Source organism: Stomoxys calcitrans, chromosome 2 (assembly GCF_963082655.1).
Source record: "Stomoxys calcitrans chromosome 2, idStoCalc2.1, whole genome shotgun sequence".
In the NCBI taxonomy this organism is placed as follows: domain Eukaryota; kingdom Metazoa; phylum Arthropoda; class Insecta; order Diptera; family Muscidae; genus Stomoxys; species Stomoxys calcitrans.
The window spans coordinates 197,585,328-197,610,170 of NC_081553.1; the positions used below are offsets into that span (position 1 = coordinate 197,585,328).

Genomic DNA, 24,843 nt, shown 5'->3' on the forward strand with positions numbered 1-24,843 from the left:
CTCCATTTTTCGTTGGTTGTGTGTTATAGTTCTTAACTAAAATGCACACACAGCCAAAACTCATTGACAGATAGCACACTGCGTGAGAAAAAATTGTATTCAGCTGTTTGCTGGACACTACCTGAGTTAATATGTCTTGCTTGTGGCTTAACCTTCTCAATTGAACCATGCTTTCAATGGTTGCATATATGAATACTCGGTAACCAACTTCACAGCTGATTGGAAAAGTCTGCATTGAATTTGAGATTTTCATTGGAAAATAAACAATAAAATATATCTTACTAATGCAAAATGTCTGATTCCGTACACAGTGAGGCACCTCCTTCGGTGCGTTTGACAAACGATGATTTTCGTAAACTTTTGGCTACACCACGAGCACCGCCTGGTGGAACAACTGGCAATTTAGCCACCGCCACCTTTGCAACTCCCGGGGCACCAGCCTCTTCGGAAAAAAAGAAAACCCATCCCAGCAGCAGTGAACGTGGAGACTTGCGGCGGAAAAAGAAAAATTTCTATGCTGCTTTGAAAAAACAAGAAGACAACAAATTGCAAGAGTTGTCTGAGAAGTATCGTGATCGTGCCCGTGAGCGGAGAGATGGGGCCAATCCCGATTATCAAAATGTAGGAACGCCAGGACACAGCAGTACTACCAATGCTTACAGAGCTGTGGCACCCGACATGAAATCAGGAATTGATGCGGCGGAAAGGAGAAGGCGTATTATACAGGAATCCAAATTTTTGGGTGGTGACATGGAGCATACTCACTTGGTGAAAGGTTTGGATTATGCCCTATTGCAGAAGGTGCGGTCCGAGTTGCATGTTAAAGAGCAGGAGGAGCGTGAGTTGGCAGCCGCTGCTGCCGCTTCAGAAAAGATGAAAATGGCTGAAGCCGCAGCAGCAGCTGAGCGCTTGGAGGCTGAACGTAGAGAAGCAGAAGACAACAATATGAACATTAAAGGGCCTATGGCGCGTAACATTTATAATTTAGTGCAAGCAAGACGCTCCAAGGAAGTACAACGCTGTGAACTCTTTGCTCCGGGACGTATGGCGTATGTTATTCATTTGGAAGAAGATGATACCGGGGAGACGGACATACCCACCACTCTAATTAGATCTAAATATGAAGTACCCCTAAATAGGGAAGATGCTGCCACCTTAACCACAAACGATATTGTTATAAATAAACTGTCACAAATTCTCTCATACCTCCGTGCAGGAGGACGCAATAAGAAAAACAAGAAACGTGATAAAGACAAGCCTTTGTTCCATGAAAGAGATATACACGAGCTAAATTCTACATCAAAAACACTGCATAAAGCCCAGCCTGCAGGTGATTCCATATATGATGATATAGGAGACTACCAGCCAACATTGAAACCCGACAACAAATCCAAACCTGACAAATATTTACAGCCACCCACAGCAGGGGCTGGGGCAGCTAAACCCGCCACATATTTCAATGAGGCAAATAAGGTGCCCGAAGAAGCAGAACCTCTTATAACCACTATACCTCCGCCTCCTAAAATCAACAAATCAATAGTATCGCGTTTTGCCAATGAACCCGAAGGTTATGCTGAATGTTATCCCGGTTTAGAAGAGATGAACGATGCAATAGATGATTCTGACGATGAAGTTGACTATACTAAAATGGATCTGGGCAATAAGAAGGGTCCAATCGGACGTTGGGATTTCGATACTCAGGAAGAGTACTCTGACTATATGAGTACAAAAGAAGCTTTGCCCAAAGCGGCCTTCCAATATGGTGTGAAAATGCAGGATGGTCGTAAGACACGCAAAAATAAAACAGAAAAAAGTGAAAAGGCAGAATTGGACAGAGAGTGGCAAAAAATTCAGGTAATATTGAACAATACGCATTCCTTACGAGAAATATCAAACAACAATGATTTTCTTTTTTTAGGGTATCATACAAAAACGTAAAACTAAGCCTTCTTCAGATGAACCTGATTACAAACAAGCTAAATATTAGCGAAATATATACCACATACTACATGCATATATTCTCAGGCATATTTTTAAAATGCTATCGTCAAAAATTACTATAAATAAAGTTGAGAACGAAAATTAACTATTGAACCAATTACATCTTGTACTTTGTGATGCTAGGTTAAAATAAACATTACATAAATAGTCAGTCTGCCGCAAGCAGAACTCTGTCCACATCAGTTCTCCCCTCTAGAAACAGTTTGAAACAGTTTCAATTCAAAAATTAATTGGATCAATTAATTTCGTGCTTGAATCCGATTTATTTTTTTTTCTGTGTGTGTGTAACTAATATAGAAATTAGTTGGAATTTTCAAAAAATTTCAATAATTTTTTAATTTTATCAATTGAAAATTTTAATCATTTTTAAATTGGATCAATTAAAATAATAATTGAAAATTTCAACCATTTTTTAATTTGATCAATTAAAAAAATTAACTGAAAATTTAAAAAATTATATAATTATTTAATTGGATCATTGAAAAAATTGATTGAAGATTTCAAAAACGTCCATCATTTCATTAATTGATAATGCAATTTTTTTATTGAAATTTTTTTCACTTACATTTTTAAAAACGACTGTCGACTCGACGGCTTTGGCCGTCCCCAAATATTAGGCTCATTGACTTCACATTTGCATATTACGACAAGCGTGGCCACTGTGCAGTTGTCATCTCTCTATCCACTGTGCCTCAGTGTTCGTCCACAGTTGTTTACGTAAATACTCTTATGCCAGCCAGTCATCCGAACATATCTTTGTTCACTTACCAGAACATCATTACACACATCTTTATTCATGGGCTGACCACACAACCATCCGTACATATGTTTGTTGATATGAACATACGCTGGCCGTGGTTATCCGCTCAAGTGGTGGACATTAATACACACTGGTAAGAAGGGTATAGGAACTGATGTGGTAAAGGGCATTTATATCTTGGCACTAGTGATCCCATTGAAAGCCGTTATTCGACGTCTTTTTTAACAAGACAAGTGGAATATATTTCTCATTTGGTTCATTTGACACTCTGTACTTAATGTGACACCTTTCTGAGGATTGGCATGACTCGCTCGAGCGACGAAACCATTAGACATGGTTCGCAATCGTCCACTCCGCCCTGGAGATCGCATCAGCTAACGCGAATCGTTCTCTTCCTAACGCGAATCGTTCGCCTCCCAACGCGATCCGTTCGCTTCTCAACGCGACACATTCGCTTCCCTACGCGACTCGTTTGCTTCCTCACGCGACTCGTCGCTTCCTAACGCGTTCCGTTCGCTTCGCAACGCGACTCGTTCACTTCCTAACGGGATTTGTTCGCTTCCCAACGCGATCCGTTCGTTTCCCAACGCGACTCGTTCACTTCCTAACAGGATTTGTTCGCTTCCCAACGCGATCCGTTCGCTTCCCAACGCGACTCATTCACTTCCTAACGAGATTTGTTCGCTTCCCAAGGCGATCCGTTCGCTTCCCAACGCGATCCGTTCGCTTCCCAACGCGACACATTCGCTTCCCTACGCGACTCGTTTGCTTCCCAACGCGACTCGTACGCTTCCTTACGCGACTCGTTCGCTTCCTTACGCGACTCCTTCTCTTCCCTACGCGACTCGTTGCTTCATAACGCGATCCATTCGATTCCCAACGGAACTCGTTCGCTTCCTAACACGATTCGTTTGCTTCCTAACGCGACTCGTTCGCTTCCCTACGCGATCCGTTCGCTTCCCTACGCGACTCTTTGGCTTCTTGATGCGATCCGTTCGCTTCCCAACGCGACGCATTCGCTTCCCTACGCGACTTGTTTTGCTTCCTTACGCGACTCGTCGCTTCCTAACGGGTTCCGTTCGCTTCCTTACGCGACTCATTCGCTTCCTAACGCGATCCGTTCGATTTCCAACGCGACTCGTTCGCTCCGTTACGCGATCCGTTCGCTTCCTTATGCGACTCGTTCAGTTCCTAACGCGATCCGTTCGGTTCCTAACGCGATCCGTTCGGTTCCTAACGCGATCCGTTCGCTTCCTAACGCAACTCGTTCGCTTCCATCCTAACTCCACTCTTATCACTACAGTGCCAAGCCAGAATAGTTGTGCTGCCCGAGGTTCACGTACAAGCCATATCCGAGTCCCGTATCAGCCCAGCCGAAACATACCAGGAACCATCCGTCCGAGTACCGAAAAAATCTACCGAATACCAGCGAAAACATCCCAAGAACCATTCGTCCGAATACCGAAGAAATCTACCGAATACCAAGGCGACCCGACCCAATGAAGCGCCGCACTGAGTGACACCAATCAACGCACTGAAACTAAAAGCTAAGTACGCCATCGTGAATTGTAATTGTTGTTGTTGTAGCAGTGTGTTGTACACTGAGGCGGCAGCCCTTGCCGATAAAGGACTCCATCTGGTCAATCCGGTACGTACAACCGGCTGCCATGGGATTGCATTGTAGCAACTGAAGTATATTATCAATCAAAACCTAGATTACGTACCCCGAAAGGAATATTTAAATGTTTTATTATTTGAGATTACAAACGATGGTTGATATTATCATTTTCGTGATTGAAGCAGTTCGATTAGAAAATTAATTGGATCAAAAAATTTTGTGATTGAATCCCATTTTTATTTTTTCTGTGCATGGTCACTTAAGAACAGGGACAAAACAAATGTAGAATATTGGTCAGATATTTCATTTTCACCTCACCTAAATGCTTCCACCAGGGCCCGATAGTATTTGACGGATTGTCTCTTCTTATGATCACAGCAATAGCTGTGATTTGGTCCCGACTGAAAGCTTTCTAGCCTACTTGGGAAATCTTATTTTCTTCTTTTCTCTGGTTTGGTGCTCGACAAACTGTCAAAATGGCCTGCACACTGTTTCGGATGCGGTATCAGTCGCCATGAAATGCTATTGCGCGACTAGACTTGTGTTCCTCGACGGGTTTTTGAGCTCATGATTATTTTGATTGAGGTTATGGTTATTTTGAATTGCGTTATGGTTATTTTGATTGAGTTTATACTTATTTTAAATAATAAAAAAAATCTTTTTTTAAATTTTGTTATACATTTATTTTTGTCTGCTTGCTTAATCATAACTTTAAAATATATTCTTATTATTTTGTATGTAATATATATATTTTTGTGTGTGTGTGTGTTTTTTTTTGTATATGTATGTATATATATATATATATTTTATAATGTGTAATGATAATTATAATAATATAATACAATTTTGTTTTTGTAAGACAATTTAAAATTTATAAAATTTTAAATATGACACCTAAAATGTGCAAAAGAGACAGTAAAGGGGAGACAGTAAGGGGGAGGTGGCATTATTGTTTTTGCAGTTCCTCTTAATAGCGCTAAAATGGATTGAATGATTCATATGAGGAAAGGGAGGGTGGTTGGTTGGTTAACTACTAAAACTATATGTAATATTATTGACAATTCTTATTGTTGTTATTTAGTTATTAGGGGGAGGGGGGCGGTATGTCTACATGTTGTCAAGTTTAAAAATGAGCCTTGCTAAAGCTACATAAAATGATGATGTGGTGCATTTTGTATGGAAGAGGAGAGAGGGAATGCCTTCTTAAAGGGTTACTTAAAACTGAGTCTATACGTGTGTGTGTGTGTGTTTGGAGTTCGCCCCTAATGGGAGGAATGAGCGGAAGGAGTTAGATTATTGATTGGCTTGGGGCGACTCTATTTGTTAATAAACTACAAAATGAGATAACTTTTAAAGATTATTAATAATCTTTGGTTTTTTATGTTAGACCGATATTTTTGCTGTTGCTTTTGTTTTAATAATGCTTGTGTTCTTTCAATCATTCCAATTACTTGCTGATCCAGCAGCTGTGGTTGTTGTTGTGGAAGCCGAAAAATTGCTACTAGCTCCTCCCGCCGACGATTGAGGTGTGGTCTGGGGTGGCTTTCGTTTCTCCACTAGCTTGATATCTTTGACACACAGATCATGCTTCGATTTGGCAGCAAATTTAATAACTGCTTGCGTGCTGACCTGGGGCACATGCCTCAAGTCCAACCATATCAATTGGTCACATTTCGCCAAGTGATCCAACGAGAGCTCAGATACCAAACGGCAGGCGCTCAAATTTAATTCGATTAAATTTGCAATTGCTGTAGGCGATGTGCCGATTTGTGCTACCCCAGCATCTGTAATGCGTTGACACGACGACACATCCAAATGGACAAGGTGGGGCAAAGATTGGGTTATATAGCGCAAAGCCACATCCGAAATATCGGTGCCTGCGATTTTAAGCGTTTTCAAGTCTCTTAATCTAGTTTTTGAATCAGCCAGACCGGGTCTTGAGTCCTTGGGTGGCGATAGTATATCACGTATGGCTGCATCATTTAAACCACGCACAAAACTTAAGTCTAATATTTGCAAGGGTGGGCATAGGCAGGTGTGCAAAGCTAAAACAGCTTGTATGGGACAATTTTGCAGGGAGAGATTTTTCAAGGCGGGCAAGCGAGCAATGATCCAGGCCAATTGCCTTTTGGCAATCTGAGTCCAATCTAAGATCAAGTGCTCAGGTTGCCGACGTACTATGGCGGTGAGAAGAGATGCGGAGAGTTTTATCTCTGAACAGTTCATGGTTTTCCATAGAGCAGGATCGACAGCCACATTCGACCACACCTTGCAGACGGAGCAGCATGTCACCAAGGTCTCTTGCGGCAAATAGCGGAAAATTATTTTTAAAAGCGTGGCATCAAGTGCCAAATTGGGACCGGAATAGCCTCCGGCAACTCCTGCGCCCACTCCGCCATATGCTGAAGTATGGGAAGATCCAGGTCTGACTACATATTGAGGCTTCTTCAAGACCCTAGACGAAGAATTCAATATCTGCTGGGCCAAATGAGATCGCACCGAATTCTTTTTTCTTGAGCCATGACTGCCATTGCCTGCCCCCGAGCCGGCCACATTGCAATCAATGGAGGCATTGGCATCAATACTGTCTTGCATGCTACTGCACATGCTGAGGCCATCATCACTACGGCGCCGCTTTATTTTATCCACCGTATTGGGCGATATGCCTGGCGAGGGGGTATCATAATTTCTTTCTGTCTTAACTTCAATGGGCATATGGCGTTTCACTCCATGCTTCCAGTTGTTGTTGGTGGTGTTAGAAGAACCCGTTTCCATTTCTGATTCACTGGTGAAAACAAACTCGTTGTAGGCACCCATAGTCGAAGGCATATGACTTTCAATATGTTCGGAGTTAGTAATGTTTACACCACCCACCGAGGTTCGTCTCACCTCTGAGGACTTTTGTCGGGCACGAAAATGACGAGGCTGGAATGGGAAATCAAAACATAAAGAAGTTGCATATTAATAAGGAATCAAAAAAAAAAAAAATCAAGCTTACCTTGTAATCATTGTTCTTGCCCGACTTGCAACAACTGGGACATTCCCAACTATTGGGAAGATCTTCGTTGACAATGCCTTTTGCATCCGCAGCATACTCAGTGCCATCCAATGCCGATAATGCACAATCCGGATGAGCAATCTCATAGCACACAGAACATTCCATCAACGCCGAGGGTCCATCCAACGAGGCTAACTGTTTTGTCTGCGGCGATACGGGCGTTTGACGCCAACCATCCAAATGGCAAAATACACATTGAGCCGTCACCGGAAGCATTGGGGAGAGACATTGACGCATCATACAAGTTTGCTTGGCCCTGCCAGGTCCACCAAATTTCACCATATCAAGGCAAAAACTGCATTCTCCACAATCGGAGCGTTGGCAGGCGGCACAATTTTTACATCGTGTGCGTCGTCTTCGAGGCTGACCCAAGCCCGTAACATTTGGGGAAATTTTGGATGATTCATTGGGGGAATGACAATTGTCGGGATTAGAAGAGCTGCTGTGATGATGCAACGATGTTTGTATGGGTGGCAGATTTTGTTGCGTTGACGAAGGTGCATTACTGCTTGAACTACTATAATTCGAACAAGAGGCTATAACGCTTACAGCATTATTGCCGGCGGCAGCAGCTACGGCATTTGCCAAATGCATTTTCTTGGGTGGACGATACTTAATGTTATCCGTGGGAGATACAAATGTGGGTGCTTGTTGTTGCTGTGCTTGCGTTTGATTGTTTTGATTTTGTTGAGTCGTTGTCGCCGTCGTCGTCGTCGTCGTCGTTGACGATAGGCAGCCATTTTCAATGGGCTCCTTTTTTATGGTGATACCATTGTCCGTTGTCACAGTGGTTGTTCCACTAAATGCCAAATGTGAAATATGTGTCCCACTCGAGGACTCTGCAGCTTGCAGGGCCTCCAATTGTTGTTGCTCCCTTATAATTTCGGCATTTTTTCGGGCGATTTCCTGCTTGATTTCTTGCTTCACCCGCGAACGTTCATATTCCTGAAACTGCGGATGCATAAGGCCAGGGGGCTTGAGAACCGATTCGCCCGTTATAGCCAACTCCGGCTTATCCTTACAATGGCGCTCCACCAAAGTGCGTACATCCTTGATAAGCGCCACGGGATCCCGCACTAATTCGGGAACATTCTTCTTGTTGGGAGGCAAATCATACAGATACATAACGATTTCCTTCAAGCCAAATAGCTCATAATGCGTCAGATGTATATGGGGCCGAGATGACATTTCATTCTCCTCTACCGAAGGCTCACCCTCTAAATGCGAATGGCCCAATAACACATAGACATAACGCGCCAATACATACCACAACATTTCCGTAAAGAAGGGATAACGGAATTTCTGAGGCACTTTGGTGGTGTCCTCAACTTGGGCAGTTTTCAATTGCTTATCAATGCCAAAGGAATGCAAGAAATTGCCACCAAATACCAATGAGTCCGTTGGGGTATACACGGCATGTATCCAACCGGTGGGTATAAAAAATGTGTTTCCTGCCGTCAGATAAACTCGAGCACATTTCTCCACTGTATCGCCAAAGAAAATGTCGGCTTGTTTGCCTGATAGCACCCATTTTTCATAAAGCTGCAGATTCTTTTCCGTGGGCGGTATAAGCCAGAATACCTTGCTACCCTTCAAGATGTGATACCAGACTGACGTACCACCAAAATCTATGTGAAAGTCTGTGTAGCAGTTTTTCACAGACATCAGGCAATATTTCTGCACCTTGGGATACATCATATTACCTAGAATATTTGTAGCTTCTCTCTGGGCATCTTTTAAGCTCTTCGGCCACACAACATCTACCCAATCGATTTGTCGCACCACCTCGGGACTTTGTATGAAGTTGTCCAAACGGGTGTGAGAAAATTCTAAAGAGATGACATTAAGTAAGCGATCCTTTTGAGGATTGTCATAATACTGTTGCCATTCTTTCATGGTCATCTGTAAATTCTTTTGCGTATTAACATCCATGACATCAAGAATACGCCGAGATCCAACGCAAAGGCGTACATCGTTCACAGTAAACTCGTTGGAATCCGGCATGCGTATGCCCAAACCAGCTTTGTCACGAAACAGCAAAGGAATATTGAATCCATATTGTTGCAGGAAGCTACAAATAAATGAAGAAAAAGGTTAGTGTGATGGAAACATTTTTCTAACTAACAAAATTTTTGTATTTTTTTGTATGCTTTTGAAGGGGAATGTCTCTGATATGTGAATTTATCTGCACTTAGAATGTCCGAACTTTCTACAGAGAAGCATTGTAGCTGCCATGGAAGGTTTATAGTTTGACGGAAATCAATTTATTCCAGCGTAAAAGAAGTTAGTCATTGGAAAACATCCTATAATGGATTGAGGCTACTTGACTTTAGCAATAGTGCAAGATTTCTACAAGCCCACTTGGTCGTTACCCAATCAATCAACAAGAAACCCCTCATGCAATGAGAGCTGCATGGCATTTGGTGTAAGAGGTACAATTTATACTGGATTGACCCGACCGGTTACGCACACCATCCCTCGGTGTGAGGTTTTGCCTGTGCAGAGAGTGGTTGCGCGTTCAGATGTTCTCTGGCTTGACGAGTATAGTCGTAGTTACTATTTATTTAGGGGCAAACTTTTCACATATCAATGAATGCAGTCCGATTCAAGTTTAAGCTTAATGATAAGGGATTTCCTATTTATAGACGAGTCCGAACGGCGTGGCGCAGTGCGACACCTCTTTGGAAAGAAGTTCTTACGTGGCATATCACCTCACATTAGTAGGGGGATAACCACCGCTGAAAAATTTGTTTCTGATGGTCTCCCTTAGGATTCAAACCCAGAAGTTCAGCGTCATAGGCGGACATGCTAACCTCTGCGGTACGGTCAGCAGTGGGTAACCAATGTCTGACATGTCTCAAACGGCAGCAGGTTCAGCATCACCTTAGTCCAAATATTGATGCGGCAGTGTCTGAAAATTAACCGATATTGAAATTTGAGAAGAATTTTTAAGTCATCATTAACGCCGCAGCCGCACTCGATTTTGATGGATTGCTTGTTGTTGTTATTGCAGCCGTGTGTTGTACACTGAGGCAGCAACCCTCGTCGTTGAAGGATTCCATCGGCACAATCCGGTACGTACAACCGGCTGCCATGGGATTGGTGATGGATTGGTTGTCGTTGTTGTTGTTGCCATATTTTCATGGAGAGGCGGCGATCCTCGTCAAGCTCCTGTAGGTGAGCAAGGACCTATCGCCGCGGGAACAGGGTGCCCTTTGGTTATTTAAAGGGGCCATTAATTCGCCTTGTCATATCGAGCATTAGAGGAACTCAGTATTTGTGCAAGATCTGGTGCCACCCGACCTCACACAGAGACCGCCGTTGCATCTACTCCGTACGACGCGTCCGCTAGCTCGTAGCTAAGCCTCTCGTGACAGCAATGAACACCACACTCACAGCTATCCCGTGCAGGGTGATGGATTTGTGTACGAATTGAGTGACAAAAAGTTGATCGACATGTGGCTACAACAACAACGAGATACCTATCTACCTCGTTACAGACACCTGTGAAAAGGAATAGATCAACCGACGCGGGATAACTATGCGCACCACACTGGCTAGAACTACGGCTCTTGCTTAAATACAGATTGCCTATGGTGACCGATATGACAAGGCAAGGAAGTGGCGCCTTTAAGAAACCAATGGCTATAAGTTCTCGCGGCGATCGGTCACTTGGATCGTAAGAACTTGCTCACATCTGGAGCTTGATAAGGATCGCCGGCACGGGGTAACTACCGTTTTTTTTAAGTGAACAAATTTCATAAATCCGTTCCTACAATTATTAAAACAGAGGTGCCTATTGGAAACTTTAGTGATTTTGGCGAGTAAAACCGCTTTTTTCGTAAAAACACATCTGGCAACATTGGTAACTGCCAAATAAACATATGTTTCATTAATTATTACAAAATAAATAAATCTGCTGAGCAATAATGAAAGGCACTAGCTGAAACTACCTGGGAGCTATGGGGCGCGTCCACAGATTATGGATAGTGGAATGCTCCATACGAAGTAGCTGCAAATGCAGTCGCTGACAATCAGCGGGACAATCCCATGGCAACCGGTTGTAGGTGCCGGATTGACCCGTTGAGATCCTTCAACGGCAAGGGCTGCCGCCTCAGTGTACAACATACTGATAGAAAAACAACAACAACAATCAGCGGTATCGAGTGGAGAATTTCCGGCTCTTGCCTAAATACTGAGTGCCTACGATGCTCGATTTGACAGTTATTGACAAGTTGTTGGCGCTGTTAAATAACCACTGGCCAACTTGTTCCCGCGGCTATCGGTCGTATACACCGATAAAAGCTTGCTTGCCAATAAGGGTTTAACGAGGATCGCCACTTCTACATGCAAATGTGGCTACTACACAATGAGCATCGCTACCTCTACATACAAACATGTGGCTATAACAACAACAACGAGGTACCTGTGTAGAGGAATAAATCAACCGAGGAGAATCAGTTAGCGGGGAAGAAGACACACGGGGGGGCAACCTCGACAGTTCGACGATTTCGATTGGAAGGGGTACTTCAGGAGAATTCCCACTATGGATTAGGCCGCAAGGAAGACAGAAAGTAAACAATATTAGCTCAGTATCTCTGGGGTTTTAACCAAGCGCATTAGCCATAGCCAATATAGGCAGTATTATAAATATATGCAGTCTGAAACATGTATGTAATAATTTAAAGAAATCAGCCACCCACCAAGATAATGCCATCCTCGTAGGCACCAACTTTCGCACTCTGCTGGTCTTCAAAACAACAAAATCCCAATGATAACCAAGATCTTCAAAACAGTAGATAAAGCCTCTTCTTGTGATGTCCTTTTGTCTGCCTTTCAACATCATATAAACCCAATTCGTTTGGACAGGAGGAGTTCTCTTATCCACCCGAGATTCATGATTATGACACTGGTTGTTGTTGTTGTAGCAGTTTATTATACCCTCCACCATAGGATGGGGGGTATACTAATTTCGTCATTCTGTTTGTAACTACTCGAAATAATCGTCTGAGACCCCATAAAGTATATATATTCTTGATCGTCGTGACATTTTATGTCGATCTAGCCATGTCCGTCCGTCTGTCTGTCGAAAGCACGCTAACTTCCGAAGGAGTAAAGCTAGCCGCTTGAAATTTTGCACAAAAACTTCTTATTAGTGTAGGTCGGTTGGTATTGTAAATGGGCCATATCGGTCCATGTTTTGATATAGCTGCCATATAAACCGATCTTGGGTCTTGACTTCTTGAGCCTCTAGAGTGCGCAATTCTTATCCGATTGGAATGCAATTTTGCACGACGTGTTTTGTTATGATATCCAACAACTGTGCCAAGTATGGTTCAAATCGGTCCATAACCTGATATAGCTGTCATATAAACCGATCTTGGGTCTTGACTTCTTGAGCCTCTAGAGGGCGCAATTCTTATCCGATTTGAATGAATTTTGGCACAACGTGTTTTGTTATGATATCCAACAACTGTGCCAAGTGTGGTTCAAATCGGTTCATAACCTGATATAGCTGTCATATAAACCGATCTGGGATCTTGACTTCTTGAGCCTGTAGAAGTCGCAATTGTTATCCGATTTGCCTAAAATTTTGTACGACGGATTCTCTCATGACCATCAACATACGTATATATTATGGTCTGAATCGGTCTAAAGCCCGATACAGCTCCCATATAAATCGATATCTCTATTTTACTTCTTGAGCCCCCAAAGGGCGCAATTCTTATTCGTATTGGCTGACATTTTACACAGGTCTCCAACATATAATTTAATTGTGGTCCAAACCGGACCATATATTGATATTGCTCTAATAGCAGAGCAAATCTTTTCGTATATCCTGCTTTGCCTAAGAAGAGATGCCGGGAAAAGAACTCGACAAATGCGATCCATGGTGGAGGGTATATAAGATTCGGCCCGGCCGAACTTAGCACGCTTTTACTTGTTGTGTTCTATCTTTCGTCTACTTGATTCTGTTGAGTGTTAAGACCCAGGAACTCTACGACTAAGATGGGGTGCGTCCACAGGGATCTGGTTCTGAGTCGAGTGGGTCTAGCTACGCAGTTAAACATGTGACGTGTATCGTGCGGTCCCTGGTTACAATCGGGACATACATATTGCACGTCGGCACCAATCCTTTCTCTGTAGGAGTTGAGGCGGCTGAATCTGCCGGAACGTAATTGAGCCAGAACTACTCTGGTCTACGGGGCCGAGGGAGGTCAATTTCTTCAGGTGATGTGTAGTCCCTGGTTATAATCGTCTAGATTGCAGCTACACTTGTCGACCGTGGGAAGTTAACGGCTTTAAGTCAACATTTAATTTCCCATTACTTTCGTGCGAATTTTTCGATTTGCTTTTGGAGCGCAAGTTATTTGTGTTATAGTCATATTGGTGATGGCAATAGGTAAGTTAGGTTAAGCCTTTTATTAAAATGACACTCCAAATTAAATAAACATCTTGTTCTGACTGGTTGAAACAAATTTGCTAGAAATTTAATATGTAAGTAACGGCGAATCGAATTTTATTCGCCTTGTTTAAAAATGTTGACATATCGAGTTCCCACAAGAGATGCTTCCTTGCAGCAATTCGCCTTGGCATTCTTACGATTTTTGTTTGTTTTGGAACATATGAGTTTTTACACTTACCCAACATTCAAATCGCTTCCACGCATTTCGCGTACCATGCCAGTCTGAGCAAATTTTGCGGATTCCAACTTCTCGGCAACGCTAAAACCTCTGATACCTTCCAAATCATCGTCACCTACAGTCCATTCTTCCAAATATTGTTTTCGCTCCTTGCGTTCACGCTTAAAAGAAATAAATAATAACATTCAATAAAATATACGTATACGCAAGTGAATACCTCTTCATGTTTAAAATGTAAGATAATACCAAAATTGATTCTTTTTCTGTGTTAACCCTAATGATGTTTACAAAAAAATTTATGTTTTCTAGATGCTGTAGAGCTGTTATTTAGTCAACAAGCAAACTAAAGAACAGAGCTTTACATATGTAGTTCGTTCTTCTCCAATTCGTATCGTGTCTGTCCATTGATGCTTTTATCCTTTAAGTGGAATGAATTTAAAAATAAACTCGTTTTGCAACTTGTTTCGCATCCATCCCGTATGACATACAATGCAGGTAAAGCGAAAAACTTTCAGCTTGATGTTATAAGAACTTATCCACTCACATCTTCTTTGGGCATGCAACATGTTTTCAGCGTCAGCATAAAAAGGGAATACATAATAAAGAAAATGAAAATATATTCTGTTCTGGTCGATCTCTATTGCAGCAATATTATCTTTAATGATTCCAAAGATGGTACAAAATACAGGATGACGCCTTCAACTAAAAGTAAAGCTTTACGCAAAGCTAAATATCCATCTCACACATTCTAGATCATACAAAGGAAAATTTTTCATCTCATAAGATCATTTAGATGAAAAATTTCAAAAACATCCAATTTTTACCAAATATCCATGAAAATAAAATTAAACGAATTTTTAAAGAAGCTGAAAAGGCAAAGCTTCAATATGCTCTGGACGTACCGTGATAAGTAAAACCTGAGACTATGGAATCGGCAATGGCAAAAACCACACAATGACCTAATTGCGTCCATTGTTCATTACACAATCCCATGGTAGCCGGTTGTACGTACCAGATTGACCCGATGGACTCCTTCACCGACAAGGCCTGCCGCCTCAGTGTACAATGCACAATGAAAAATGACGCGAAATACGTACTTGGGTAACAAAAGCCTCTTCAATACCAGGGATGCCAAATTAGTGCTTTTTCGCATTAGAATTGGTGCTTTTTAGGACACCAAAAACTCGAAAAAGTTTCTCCTATTCCTATAAGAAAAGCAGAAACTTCTCTCGTATCAATGAATAAAGTCCGATTAAAGTTAAAGGCTAATAATCAGGGATCACTTTTTGCCGAGTCCGAACGGCATGCTGCTTAACCACATCTCTCCATAGAAGTCTTAAATGGTTGATAACACCACAAATGTGGCCGGCATTTATGACAGGAACACCACCACTGAAAACTTTTTCTGAGCCTCTACCCGGGATTTGTACCTAGGTGTTCTTATGGTTTGACCAAATCAACATCTGAACGATCAAAGCCAAGACATTCGATGGCGACGCGCAATTATTTGGCATAAATCCGTTGCGATTTTGAAATTGCAATGAATATTGTTAAAGTTATGCACGTTTTTGTATAGCCGTTGCGATTTTGAAATTGCAATGAATGTTGTTAAAATTATGCACGATTTGTGAAATTTTTCAAAATTGCAAGTTAGTGCATTTTTACTTTTTTTCGCAAAATTGTACTCTTGTTTACCCTTTTTACAATTTTCGTTACGTTTTTGCTTGTAAATTGTTAGCTCAAGACAACCCTGGAACAAGACAAGAAGTGCCGAATTGCTACTGAGGCCAAGTATGCGGCAGACCAACCGAAGGATTGGTATAGGAAGAAATGAGAACAATCCCATGGCAGACGGTTGTACGTAGCGTACCGACCCGATGGATTCCTTCATCAGCAAGGGCTGCCGCCTTATTGTACAACACACTGCTACAACCAGGAATGCAAAATTCAGTACTTTTTCCACCCGATGAGTACCGTAGTACCCTTGCGACGGACTTAGTACTTTTTCAAGCACAATATTTTTTTCAACCAATTCGGATGTTTTCGAACCTTTTGATTAGATCAGCCGATTAACGAAATTAACGAAATTTACCAAGAAAAAATAGGGATATTCAATAGGGATATGCAATAAATTGTTTTTGGTAGATTACTACTCATTTTTGTGAAGTGTGGTTCAGATCAGACCATATGAGGATATAGCTACCCTGTAGACCGACAGCCCGATCTCCTGATATAGGATATTAAGGCCACAAAAGATCTATTTATTACACGATTTCGATGACAATTGGCACAGTGAGCTCTAGTAGATCCCTAACCATTCTTGTTAAATGTGGTCCGGATCGGATCATATTTGGATATAACTGCCATATAGACCGATCTCCCGATATAGAGTATTGAGCCTATTTAAAGAGCGTTTTTCATCCGATTCCGATGAAATTTGAAACAGTGAGCTTTGGTACCCCTTTACATCCTTTTTTGTTGAATATCGTCCAGATCGGACCATATTCGGGTGTAGCTGCCATACAGACCGATTTTACGATATAGAGAATTGAGCGTATAAAAGGAGCATTTTTCACCCGATTTCGATAAAATTTGAAACAGTGAGTTTTGATAGACTTCTACACTTTTTTTTCATATCGTCTTTATCCAAATATTGTCCGATCTAATATTCAACAAAAAGGTGTAGAGGTCTATGAAAACTCACTGTTTCAAATTAAATCAAAATCGGAAGAAAAATGAAATAAAAGTTTACCTTTAGAAGAATTTCTGAAATAATATCAATAAAATTTTGTCTTTAATAACTTTCTTTAAAATAGTGTCTTTAAAAATGTCCTTAACATTTCGTGTTAAGATTTTTTTATTTATTATATATATATATTACTTTTAATTCCTTTTTGTTTTTGGTAGGATGGCGGGAGGGGTATTGCCCTCTGATAAGTCCTTTCATTTGTGTGCAATATGTTCTTAGTCGTCCTACAGGACAGTTTGGTGCTGTTTATATTGGGAGGGGAGGGTCGGTCCTTCCGACGCTAAGACCTATACTACCATTTATTTGAGTCCTTTATTGTAGCGATCTACATGTGCTGCCGAACGGCAGGACGAGATCCAGATACTTGAATCCTTATTAGATTTGAACTCTACTGACATAGACCTTTCTTTAAATTCCCACATTACACCGATCGAACTACACGTCCTATTAAAGGTTATTTAATGGGTGGGCCGGTCCCAAACTCTGCCAAATGTGTATGTCAGATTCGTAGTCAACCCCCAAATAACTTTTATTTGATAACCATTTTGTGACATTGGACATTCATGCCCGTTTTGGGGATTTTTAAGGTAGGGCAGACCCCTTATAACAGATTTGTACTCAACTTCCAAATACTTAAATCCCATGACAGCCAGTTGTACGTACCGGATTGACCCGATGGAGTTCTTCATTGGCAAGGACTGCCGCCTCAGTGTAAAACACACTGCGACAACAACGGGCGGGTTGAGGGCGCCCCTCAGACAATATGGAAAAAAAAATTTATGTCAGATTCTTACTCTACTTTTGAATACCTTTCATTTGATACCCATATTGTCCAAAGTGTCCAGTTGGGACACTGCCGAATACAAAGGGTGAAATTTGAATACCAAGTTCGTACTCTACTCTTAAATATCTTTCGTTTGATACCCATTTTGTGCCAATTTGTAAACTCCTACTCCTAGGTTATTTGACCCCTAAGTTTTATACCAATTTCATGTTTTGGGGTACCATAAGGTGGCATACAAAATTTCACTTAAATCAGTGCACCCATCTCCGAGATCTGGCGTTTTTGAAATTGAAGAAAGGGCAAGAGTTGGATATGGCAAATCCATTTGGATCTAATTAGATCCAACTCTATTTTATTCGAGATATACTTGGATCTGATCATATCAATTTTTTTTTACTCGTAATATTATAATTATTGTTTAATTTTATAAAATATATACTTCGATGTCCTATTTTTTGCATGATTTCTAGAAAAAAAAGACGAAAATAGTTTTTTTATTATAGGTGAATTAGTGAGGGCAAAAACACGTACATTTCTATTCAAAGTTTCGAATAGAATTTTTCGAATCCAAGCCCCTGATTTGACTTATTGTGTCCTAGACGTCGTAATTCTTAAAATTCGCTGAAATTTGGTATGTAGATGTGGGTTGACCCCAGGAACACAAATCAGAAGTCCGTTTTTGGGGCAAAGGCCCCTGGGCCCTACGAGGCGCCAAAAACACCCCCCTTGGATTGAAGTAAACCAACCTAGGCAAAAGGGTATCAAATGAAAGGTATTGCCGATTAAATCACGAATATGCTGATACATGCATAAAAATTAGACCAGGGAAGGACCTGCGGGGACTTGAGAATTTTGAAATGAAAGCTACCAAGCAGAAGATTACGATAGATATACAAGAAAAAAATATATATACTTAGATCTAAAAGAAAAAAATATAAAAAATAAATCGCGCGATTTTTTTAGGAATATTTATTTCTGTTAGATTATAACTTTTTTCTTTTTTTGCATATCTGTCGTAATCTACGTCGTACCTTTCGTACCTTTCATTTGATATCTATGTTGACTATGTTACTTGGGTTAAAATATCTCAAAACACCTTAGATCCTTCCCGGGTCCAATTTTTACACATTTTTTTTGGATATTCGCAATCATCTGGACAATATCTTTCATTTCATTTCCAAACAATGAAAAATGCATTTTTTCTCAGATTTCCGTCAGTAGTGTCGTTTCGACCGAATGACAACCACTTATTTTGTTTTTAATTACGATGTCGGTAAGTCATCGGATCCGATTTCGGATGATTCATCTGATTGTCGGACCGAAATCGGAACATTTTGTTAGCTGGGAACTTACTACCCATCACTGCGCTAAACTAACCCGACAATGCAATGGATTGACAACACTGTGGCGGTTGAGCGACAAAAACATTTTTGAGTGGATTTTTTAAATTCGAAACATCGAAGTATTGAGTGTATATATTATCCACCACGGCTAGCAAATGAAAGCGAATATTTATGATAAAGAAGACAACGTGGAATAGAAATGAAATGAAAAGACAAAACACACACAACAATCATAATAAAATCGAAAAGAATTCGTCATGCGGCGTTAGTTCGATTTGGAGTCAGTGGTCGACAGTAGGCGGTGTTTTTTTTTTTTTTTTTAACCGCCGACGACGAAATGTTACGACGTTGCACAGTCAGTTATCAAGTGCGCGTACGCATTACAGATTTCTTTCACTCACAAATTTTATTGCTTGCAATTAATTGATATAAATAAAAAAAGTAATTTCACGTGTTAATTACAAATATTTAAGATGCTAATCCCTTTTGTAAGAAGTGGGAGAGGAGTATAACTTACCAGTTGGCGACGCAGCCCCTTTTTTCCAGGCGATTCCGTTTCGGACATCGCCACCACAGTTGTACTGCCTTTTATGTATTTTTATAAGGTTTTTCTTTTATTTCGAAAAATTGAACTTGTTTACACCACAAAGTTGTTTCTGTCCACGACCATTGATTGATCACAGTGTGTGAAGTATTTTTTCCCCGAGAATATACGAAGAACTGCGCCTGCAAATATTAAGTTTTTCCTTTATTAAATAAACTCTTTCCCTTTTCGTTAGGTGGAGTATATATTTTGTTAAATACTAACTAAATATTTATTCACTTATGTATGTATGGGGTTCTGGCACAATATACTATATACACGTTCCATTGACCAGTAGGCTGGTTTTTGACATTTCACTAACTTGGTTATTTTCATACGTTTTATTTAGTGTTCTTATTCATTTTTGGTTGCAGCAAAAGATTTTTGGTTATATTTTTTATATCCATATGTGCTTTTGTACCCTATATATGTACACTTGAAAATATGTGTGTGTGACGTTAAAACTATTATCGTGTTTATCATTACCGCAGGTCGGTTAGTTAAGTGTTGATGGTGGTTTTATTTTCGTTTTGCTTATATTTGTATTATGTTGAACAACCCGAATCCGAATATAAAAAATATATCGACGAAAAGACGAAAATGCGGCGGGGACGACAACACGCAGCAGCGGATGTTGGCTAAAGCGTGCGTACCATTCTAACGAAGACTGAAAAATGAAGCGAAACATGGGAATATTACTCATTTGGTGCTCCGATGTGGATTTCATTCCCATGACGTACCTCTGTAAAATTTACTCAAAAGGAAGGACTCTAACAGTGTTGCCATAGTCCAAAATTTAGTGGAAATTCATGTTTTAATTTTGCCGACTTTAAAAACGTGTCAGAACCGAAGCTAAGAAAATAATGCAGAGAACGGCCTATCATATTTTGCAGAGAAATATATGTCAACGCCAATTATAAAGAAACCAATGTTTTTGAAATTCGGCAGAAAGTTTTAATTTTTAGAGCATTGTATGTACTAATCGAACAATACGTATGGGAGCTTAATCTAAATATGAAGAAAACAAGAATTCAATACACAACGGTAGTTATAGTAGAAAATAGTGAGCAAAAATTGTGGGAACATCGGTTAATAAAGGCCCTAGAAATGGAAATCGGGCCATATATGCAATACGTACACTATATAATTTCTGAATCAATTTCTAAGAAAAATCAATTCGATAGTCATAAAAGAACCATAGGTGCAAAATTTCTTCACCATATTATGGCAACATTAGTTCAAGTCAAACAAACATATACCTATATAAAAGCTGAGTTACAAAAGATCCCAAGATCCCCTTGATATATTCAATGTGGCTAAAGTGACCGATAGAACTTTTCTTTTGGAACAGTAGCGAATGATGGTTTTGAGCAAAAACCTTAATTGCCAAAATTTTTGAAGGAACAGCAACACTGTATTCTATCTATCACTCCAAAGAGCCATCCAACCAACAACTCACTCAGTCAGTCAGTCAACCAGCCACACGCTCAATAAACTCACCAACAACTGCGTTTATTAGTATCGTGGTTTATTTTTTTCTTTCCCCATATACATACATGTTTTTATAAGCCCATCTCATTGCTTGTTTGCTTGTTCGCTGGTTTGGTGTGATGACGATTGGCCTTTCTTTTGTACCTATTTCAGTGTTTCCTTCTTAACTAGGCAGGCACATGTATAAATGTATGTATGCACGCGGTATGAATTATTTCACATACCAACGTTAAAGAAACAAAAACAATAAAACAAAACAACACAACACATACTCGGAAATAATAGTCATAAGTTGGTGAACGCTAAATGTTTCGTTTCGCCTTTGGTCCGGCTGCACTGTTACCGCAAACAAAATACAGCTTGTTTTTGTATTCGAATTCTTGTTCGCATAGGGTTGCCAAAACTTTGGAAAAGTTTAACCCCAAACAGCATTTGTATAAAATGGCACAAAAATAATTTGGAAGGTTTTTGAAAATGTGCCAGTATGGGTGCGCTGAAACCGAGAATGACCAAAATACCGACATATTACATGTGTGCAGCGTGCAATTCGTTTTTTGATCGACTAGGAGCAATAGTCAATGCAAAGGTGGTCATATCGAGTAAAAGTGAATGGATTCGGAAATTTTGATTCGTCGTTTAAATTGGCAACACTTTGTGTCACCTTCCTTGTATTTGCGAATTCCATCAATTACTAATTATTTCAATACTAATTATAAACACTGCGAAACATGCTTCTTTCTAGCATTCTATTTTTATTGTATTTATTATTTTTTTATTGTTTTTTTTTTTATTGAAAACATATACCGCAAATGTTTCCCCCGTAAAGGTGGGTATTAAGTTCAGTTTTTACAGTGAAACCCCATATAAAAAACAGTGAAAAAATGGGAGAGAATATTTTTAATTATGATACTAAATTTGTCATTCAGTAAATGCGTTTTTCAAATTGGGCCAACATGATAAAAAAAATGAATTTTCGTTGCAATATTGCTCATTGTCTTTTAAAAAAATAATAACTAATATTAGCAAACATGGCTCTTTGATTTTTATTTTTTATGATAACAATTTACCAAAATAATGCTGGTGGCAAAACATATGATAGGAGGGTTACCTAAATTTCTTTTTATTGGAAAAAAAAACACTTTTTTGACGATTGCTTCAAAAAGGGAAACAATGTTTTGTGAAAACTTTTCATAGTGAAAGTTCATAATACCTACCTTAAAGGTGGGTATTAAGTTTAGTTCTAATGGTGAAACTCCATACAACATATAGTAGAAACAAATTGTGAAAGTACAAGACGAAACGTTTTTCAACTTGGGCCAATAACTCTTGTTGGCAAATACAGTTCTTCCACTTTTATTTTTTGTGATAACACCGCGAAAACAGCACAATTTGCCAAAATAATGCTAGGGGTGAAACATATAATGGAAGTGTTGCCGATGACCGCTTGCGAAAACAGCTTTTTTGAGAATTTCTTCAATAAAGGAAACAATATTTTGTGAAAACTTTTCACAGTGAACGAAATGAATACCTACATTTATCGATAAAACCTATTGCAAATCTGCAATAGGCACAGCGGGAATAATTCTCTTTATCAATGAGTGCTGTTCATTTCAAGTTTAAGCTCAATGATAGAGGACCTCCTCTTATTATCGAGTCCAATCGGCATTGCTCACGAGTTCGGAGGACATTCTCTATTTTAAATGTGAATGTTACCAGAAATAGCGAGGGTATAATCAACGCTAGAATTACCTCCTTATGTATCGTCTTCAGCTACTACACTAGCTTGCCGCGTTATTACCCCTTCTGCAGGTGGTTGATTAATTTTTAACTTTAGTCCGCTGTTTTCGTAAACGTCATGAGAAAGTTTATGCAATTTTTGGAATAATTCTCTACTTTCTAATTTAAAAAATATAACTTCATTGCCAATGCAGTTGAATTCAATTTTTATACAAAACTTGGAATGTAAAGCATACGTTTGCTTCGGTGGAAATTGTAATATTTTTAATAAAAACATTTTTTTTAAATACAAAACGAAAAAATCAAGCCTCAAGCAAACTTATTACAACGGTTTCATGAGCAAATAATGCGTTAACTCAACACAAATAGAAACAAATTTGTTCCCAGGTGGTACAAAAATGCCCATTTTTTGTTTATTCAACAGTCGATGGCAACCCTAGATTAAATACTTGATACAGGTCATAGAATTTATTCAGTCAGTTCGATCTGGGAAGACGCGTAAGATCTATGACGGATGCACGGACATTTCTTTTTTTTTCACTTTTTCTTTTGCTTGCTGATGCGCTGTTCGTAAAATTGGATACGTTCACAAACCTACCACCACCTCTCAAATCACTTAAATTTTTAATTGTTTAGCTTTTTTCTTCACATTTTTGCAGAAGCGTACGTTTAATTTAGCCACTCAAACTTCACAAATGTACATATGGACATACAAACGCACATATGTATGCATAATTTGTAATATATCGTATTCTTTAATTAATGTATGTATCGATTGATATTTTCTTATTCTGAGCATACAATTATCACACTTCGTTTGTTTTCTGTTTTGAATCACATATACCTGACAAATAGATTGATGACGATAATTTTTTTTATTATGTTCTCTATAGTGTTACTTTTTTATTTTTTTTAGCTAAAACTACACACCTTCTTTAGTATAAAATTTATCATTTACATAAAATGCTATGCTTTAAATAGCAACATTTTACGCCTAAGTTAAATAAGTGTTAATCTTGCTTGAACTGCTTTAGATTTTTGGGATAGCTGCGTATATTTTTTTCTTTTGATTTGCACCAGTTTTCGTTAATGTATGGATACGACAAACAAATTAATGCACGAACCACCGAACAAAATTCCACTTAAATAAATACGCCGTTCACACGTCCACACCTTCGGCCAATGGCATCATGAATGAAACAGAGAACGAAGCCGTGATGGCACACCTGAATTCGATAACTAGTAATGAGACATCGAATCAGTGCTGCCACATCATTTTCTATCCTTCATGGGAGTGGCAACCTGAACTATCAAATAAATATTTCTTCGAACGGAAAAAGAAGAAGATTCTAGCGCGACAAGAAAAATTTTTTAGCGAATTTCAAAATTTTCGCTGAGATTGTTGGGAAGAAGATTCTGCTATGGTATATTACGTTATATCAAACCGATGGCAGCCGGTTGTATAAGGTTGCAAGGGCTGCCGCCTCATGGTACGTGTTCGTCTTTTTTTCGTCATGGGAGATGCACATCCCGGAGTGCCTTCTCCGCACGCTTCTGGTCCGTGCCGGGATTGAAAAGAACCTCGTACCTGGTTCTGGCAAACCGCCTCCATCATCGGTCGGTGAGGTGTAACGGGTGCATTTATGATCTTGCTTTGGTACATTTACGATCTTGCTCTGGCCTCACTTCACTACGGGAGTATAGTCATACTGGATATGTTGCAAGGTGCTGTGCGAACATAGCCAGCAGTGGGTCACAAGCGTAGCCGTCGTCGCTTTCTGCGTCCTCGTCGTCGGACTATGTGACTCCCCTGAACTCTCCCGTGCGGCAACAGCAGCATCCCAACCCCCAATATTGCCAGACCAGTGCCGCGATATGTATCATTTTTGCAACTAAACTGCAACGTCTCCGTGGCAAGATCGATGAGATTGTGGATTACATGAGTCGAAATAATATATTGGTCGCAGCGATTCAGGAGGCCTGCATTTGCACAATTGTCACGGATACAATGTGCTATGTAAGCATCGCTCATGATACACCATTCCGTGGAATATGGATCCATCTCGCCTGCGCCT

The 24,843-nt window shown here is 40.0% G+C and overlaps 2 protein-coding genes and 1 long non-coding RNA gene across 6 annotated transcripts; 2 read left to right on the forward strand and 1 right to left on the reverse strand.

Moving 5' to 3' along the window:
* Positions 1 to 209: 209 nt before the first annotated feature.
* On the forward strand, positions 210 to 2,094 carry LOC106081769 (protein Red). The gene is made up of 2 exons (XM_013243963.2): positions 210 to 1,854; positions 1,919 to 2,094. The coding sequence occupies exons 1-2, from the start codon at positions 292 to 294 to the stop codon at positions 1,985 to 1,987; spliced, it is 1,632 nt and encodes a 543-aa protein (XP_013099417.1). The 5' UTR covers positions 210 to 291; the 3' UTR covers positions 1,988 to 2,094.
* A 3,017-nt stretch (positions 2,095 to 5,111) lies between these two features.
* LOC106081790 (jmjC domain-containing histone demethylation protein 1) lies at positions 5,112 to 23,954 on the reverse strand. Of its 4 annotated transcripts, none has more exons than XM_013243994.2 (5): positions 23,699 to 23,954; positions 19,475 to 19,683; positions 14,082 to 14,242; positions 7,378 to 9,508; positions 5,112 to 7,304 (listed from the first exon to the last, which is right to left on the reverse strand). In XM_013243994.2, the coding sequence occupies exons 2-5, from the start codon at positions 19,520 to 19,522 to the stop codon at positions 5,814 to 5,816; spliced, it is 3,831 nt and encodes a 1,276-aa protein (XP_013099448.2). In that variant the 5' UTR covers positions 19,523 to 19,683; positions 23,699 to 23,954; the 3' UTR covers positions 5,112 to 5,813. The 4 variants fall into 4 exon arrangements, with proteins under 4 accessions (XP_013099448.2, XP_013099451.2, XP_013099449.2 ...); XM_013243997.2 differs by lacking the exon at positions 23,699 to 23,954 and adding an exon at positions 23,613 to 23,630; XM_013243995.2 differs by lacking the exon at positions 23,699 to 23,954 and adding an exon at positions 20,027 to 20,340.
* Positions 13,876 to 14,886, forward strand: LOC131995066 (uncharacterized). The gene is made up of 3 exons (XR_009397120.1): positions 13,876 to 13,935; positions 14,019 to 14,315; positions 14,391 to 14,886. It is a non-coding gene; the product is annotated as an uncharacterized LOC131995066 (long non-coding RNA).
* Positions 23,955 to 24,843: the final 889 nt, after the last annotated feature.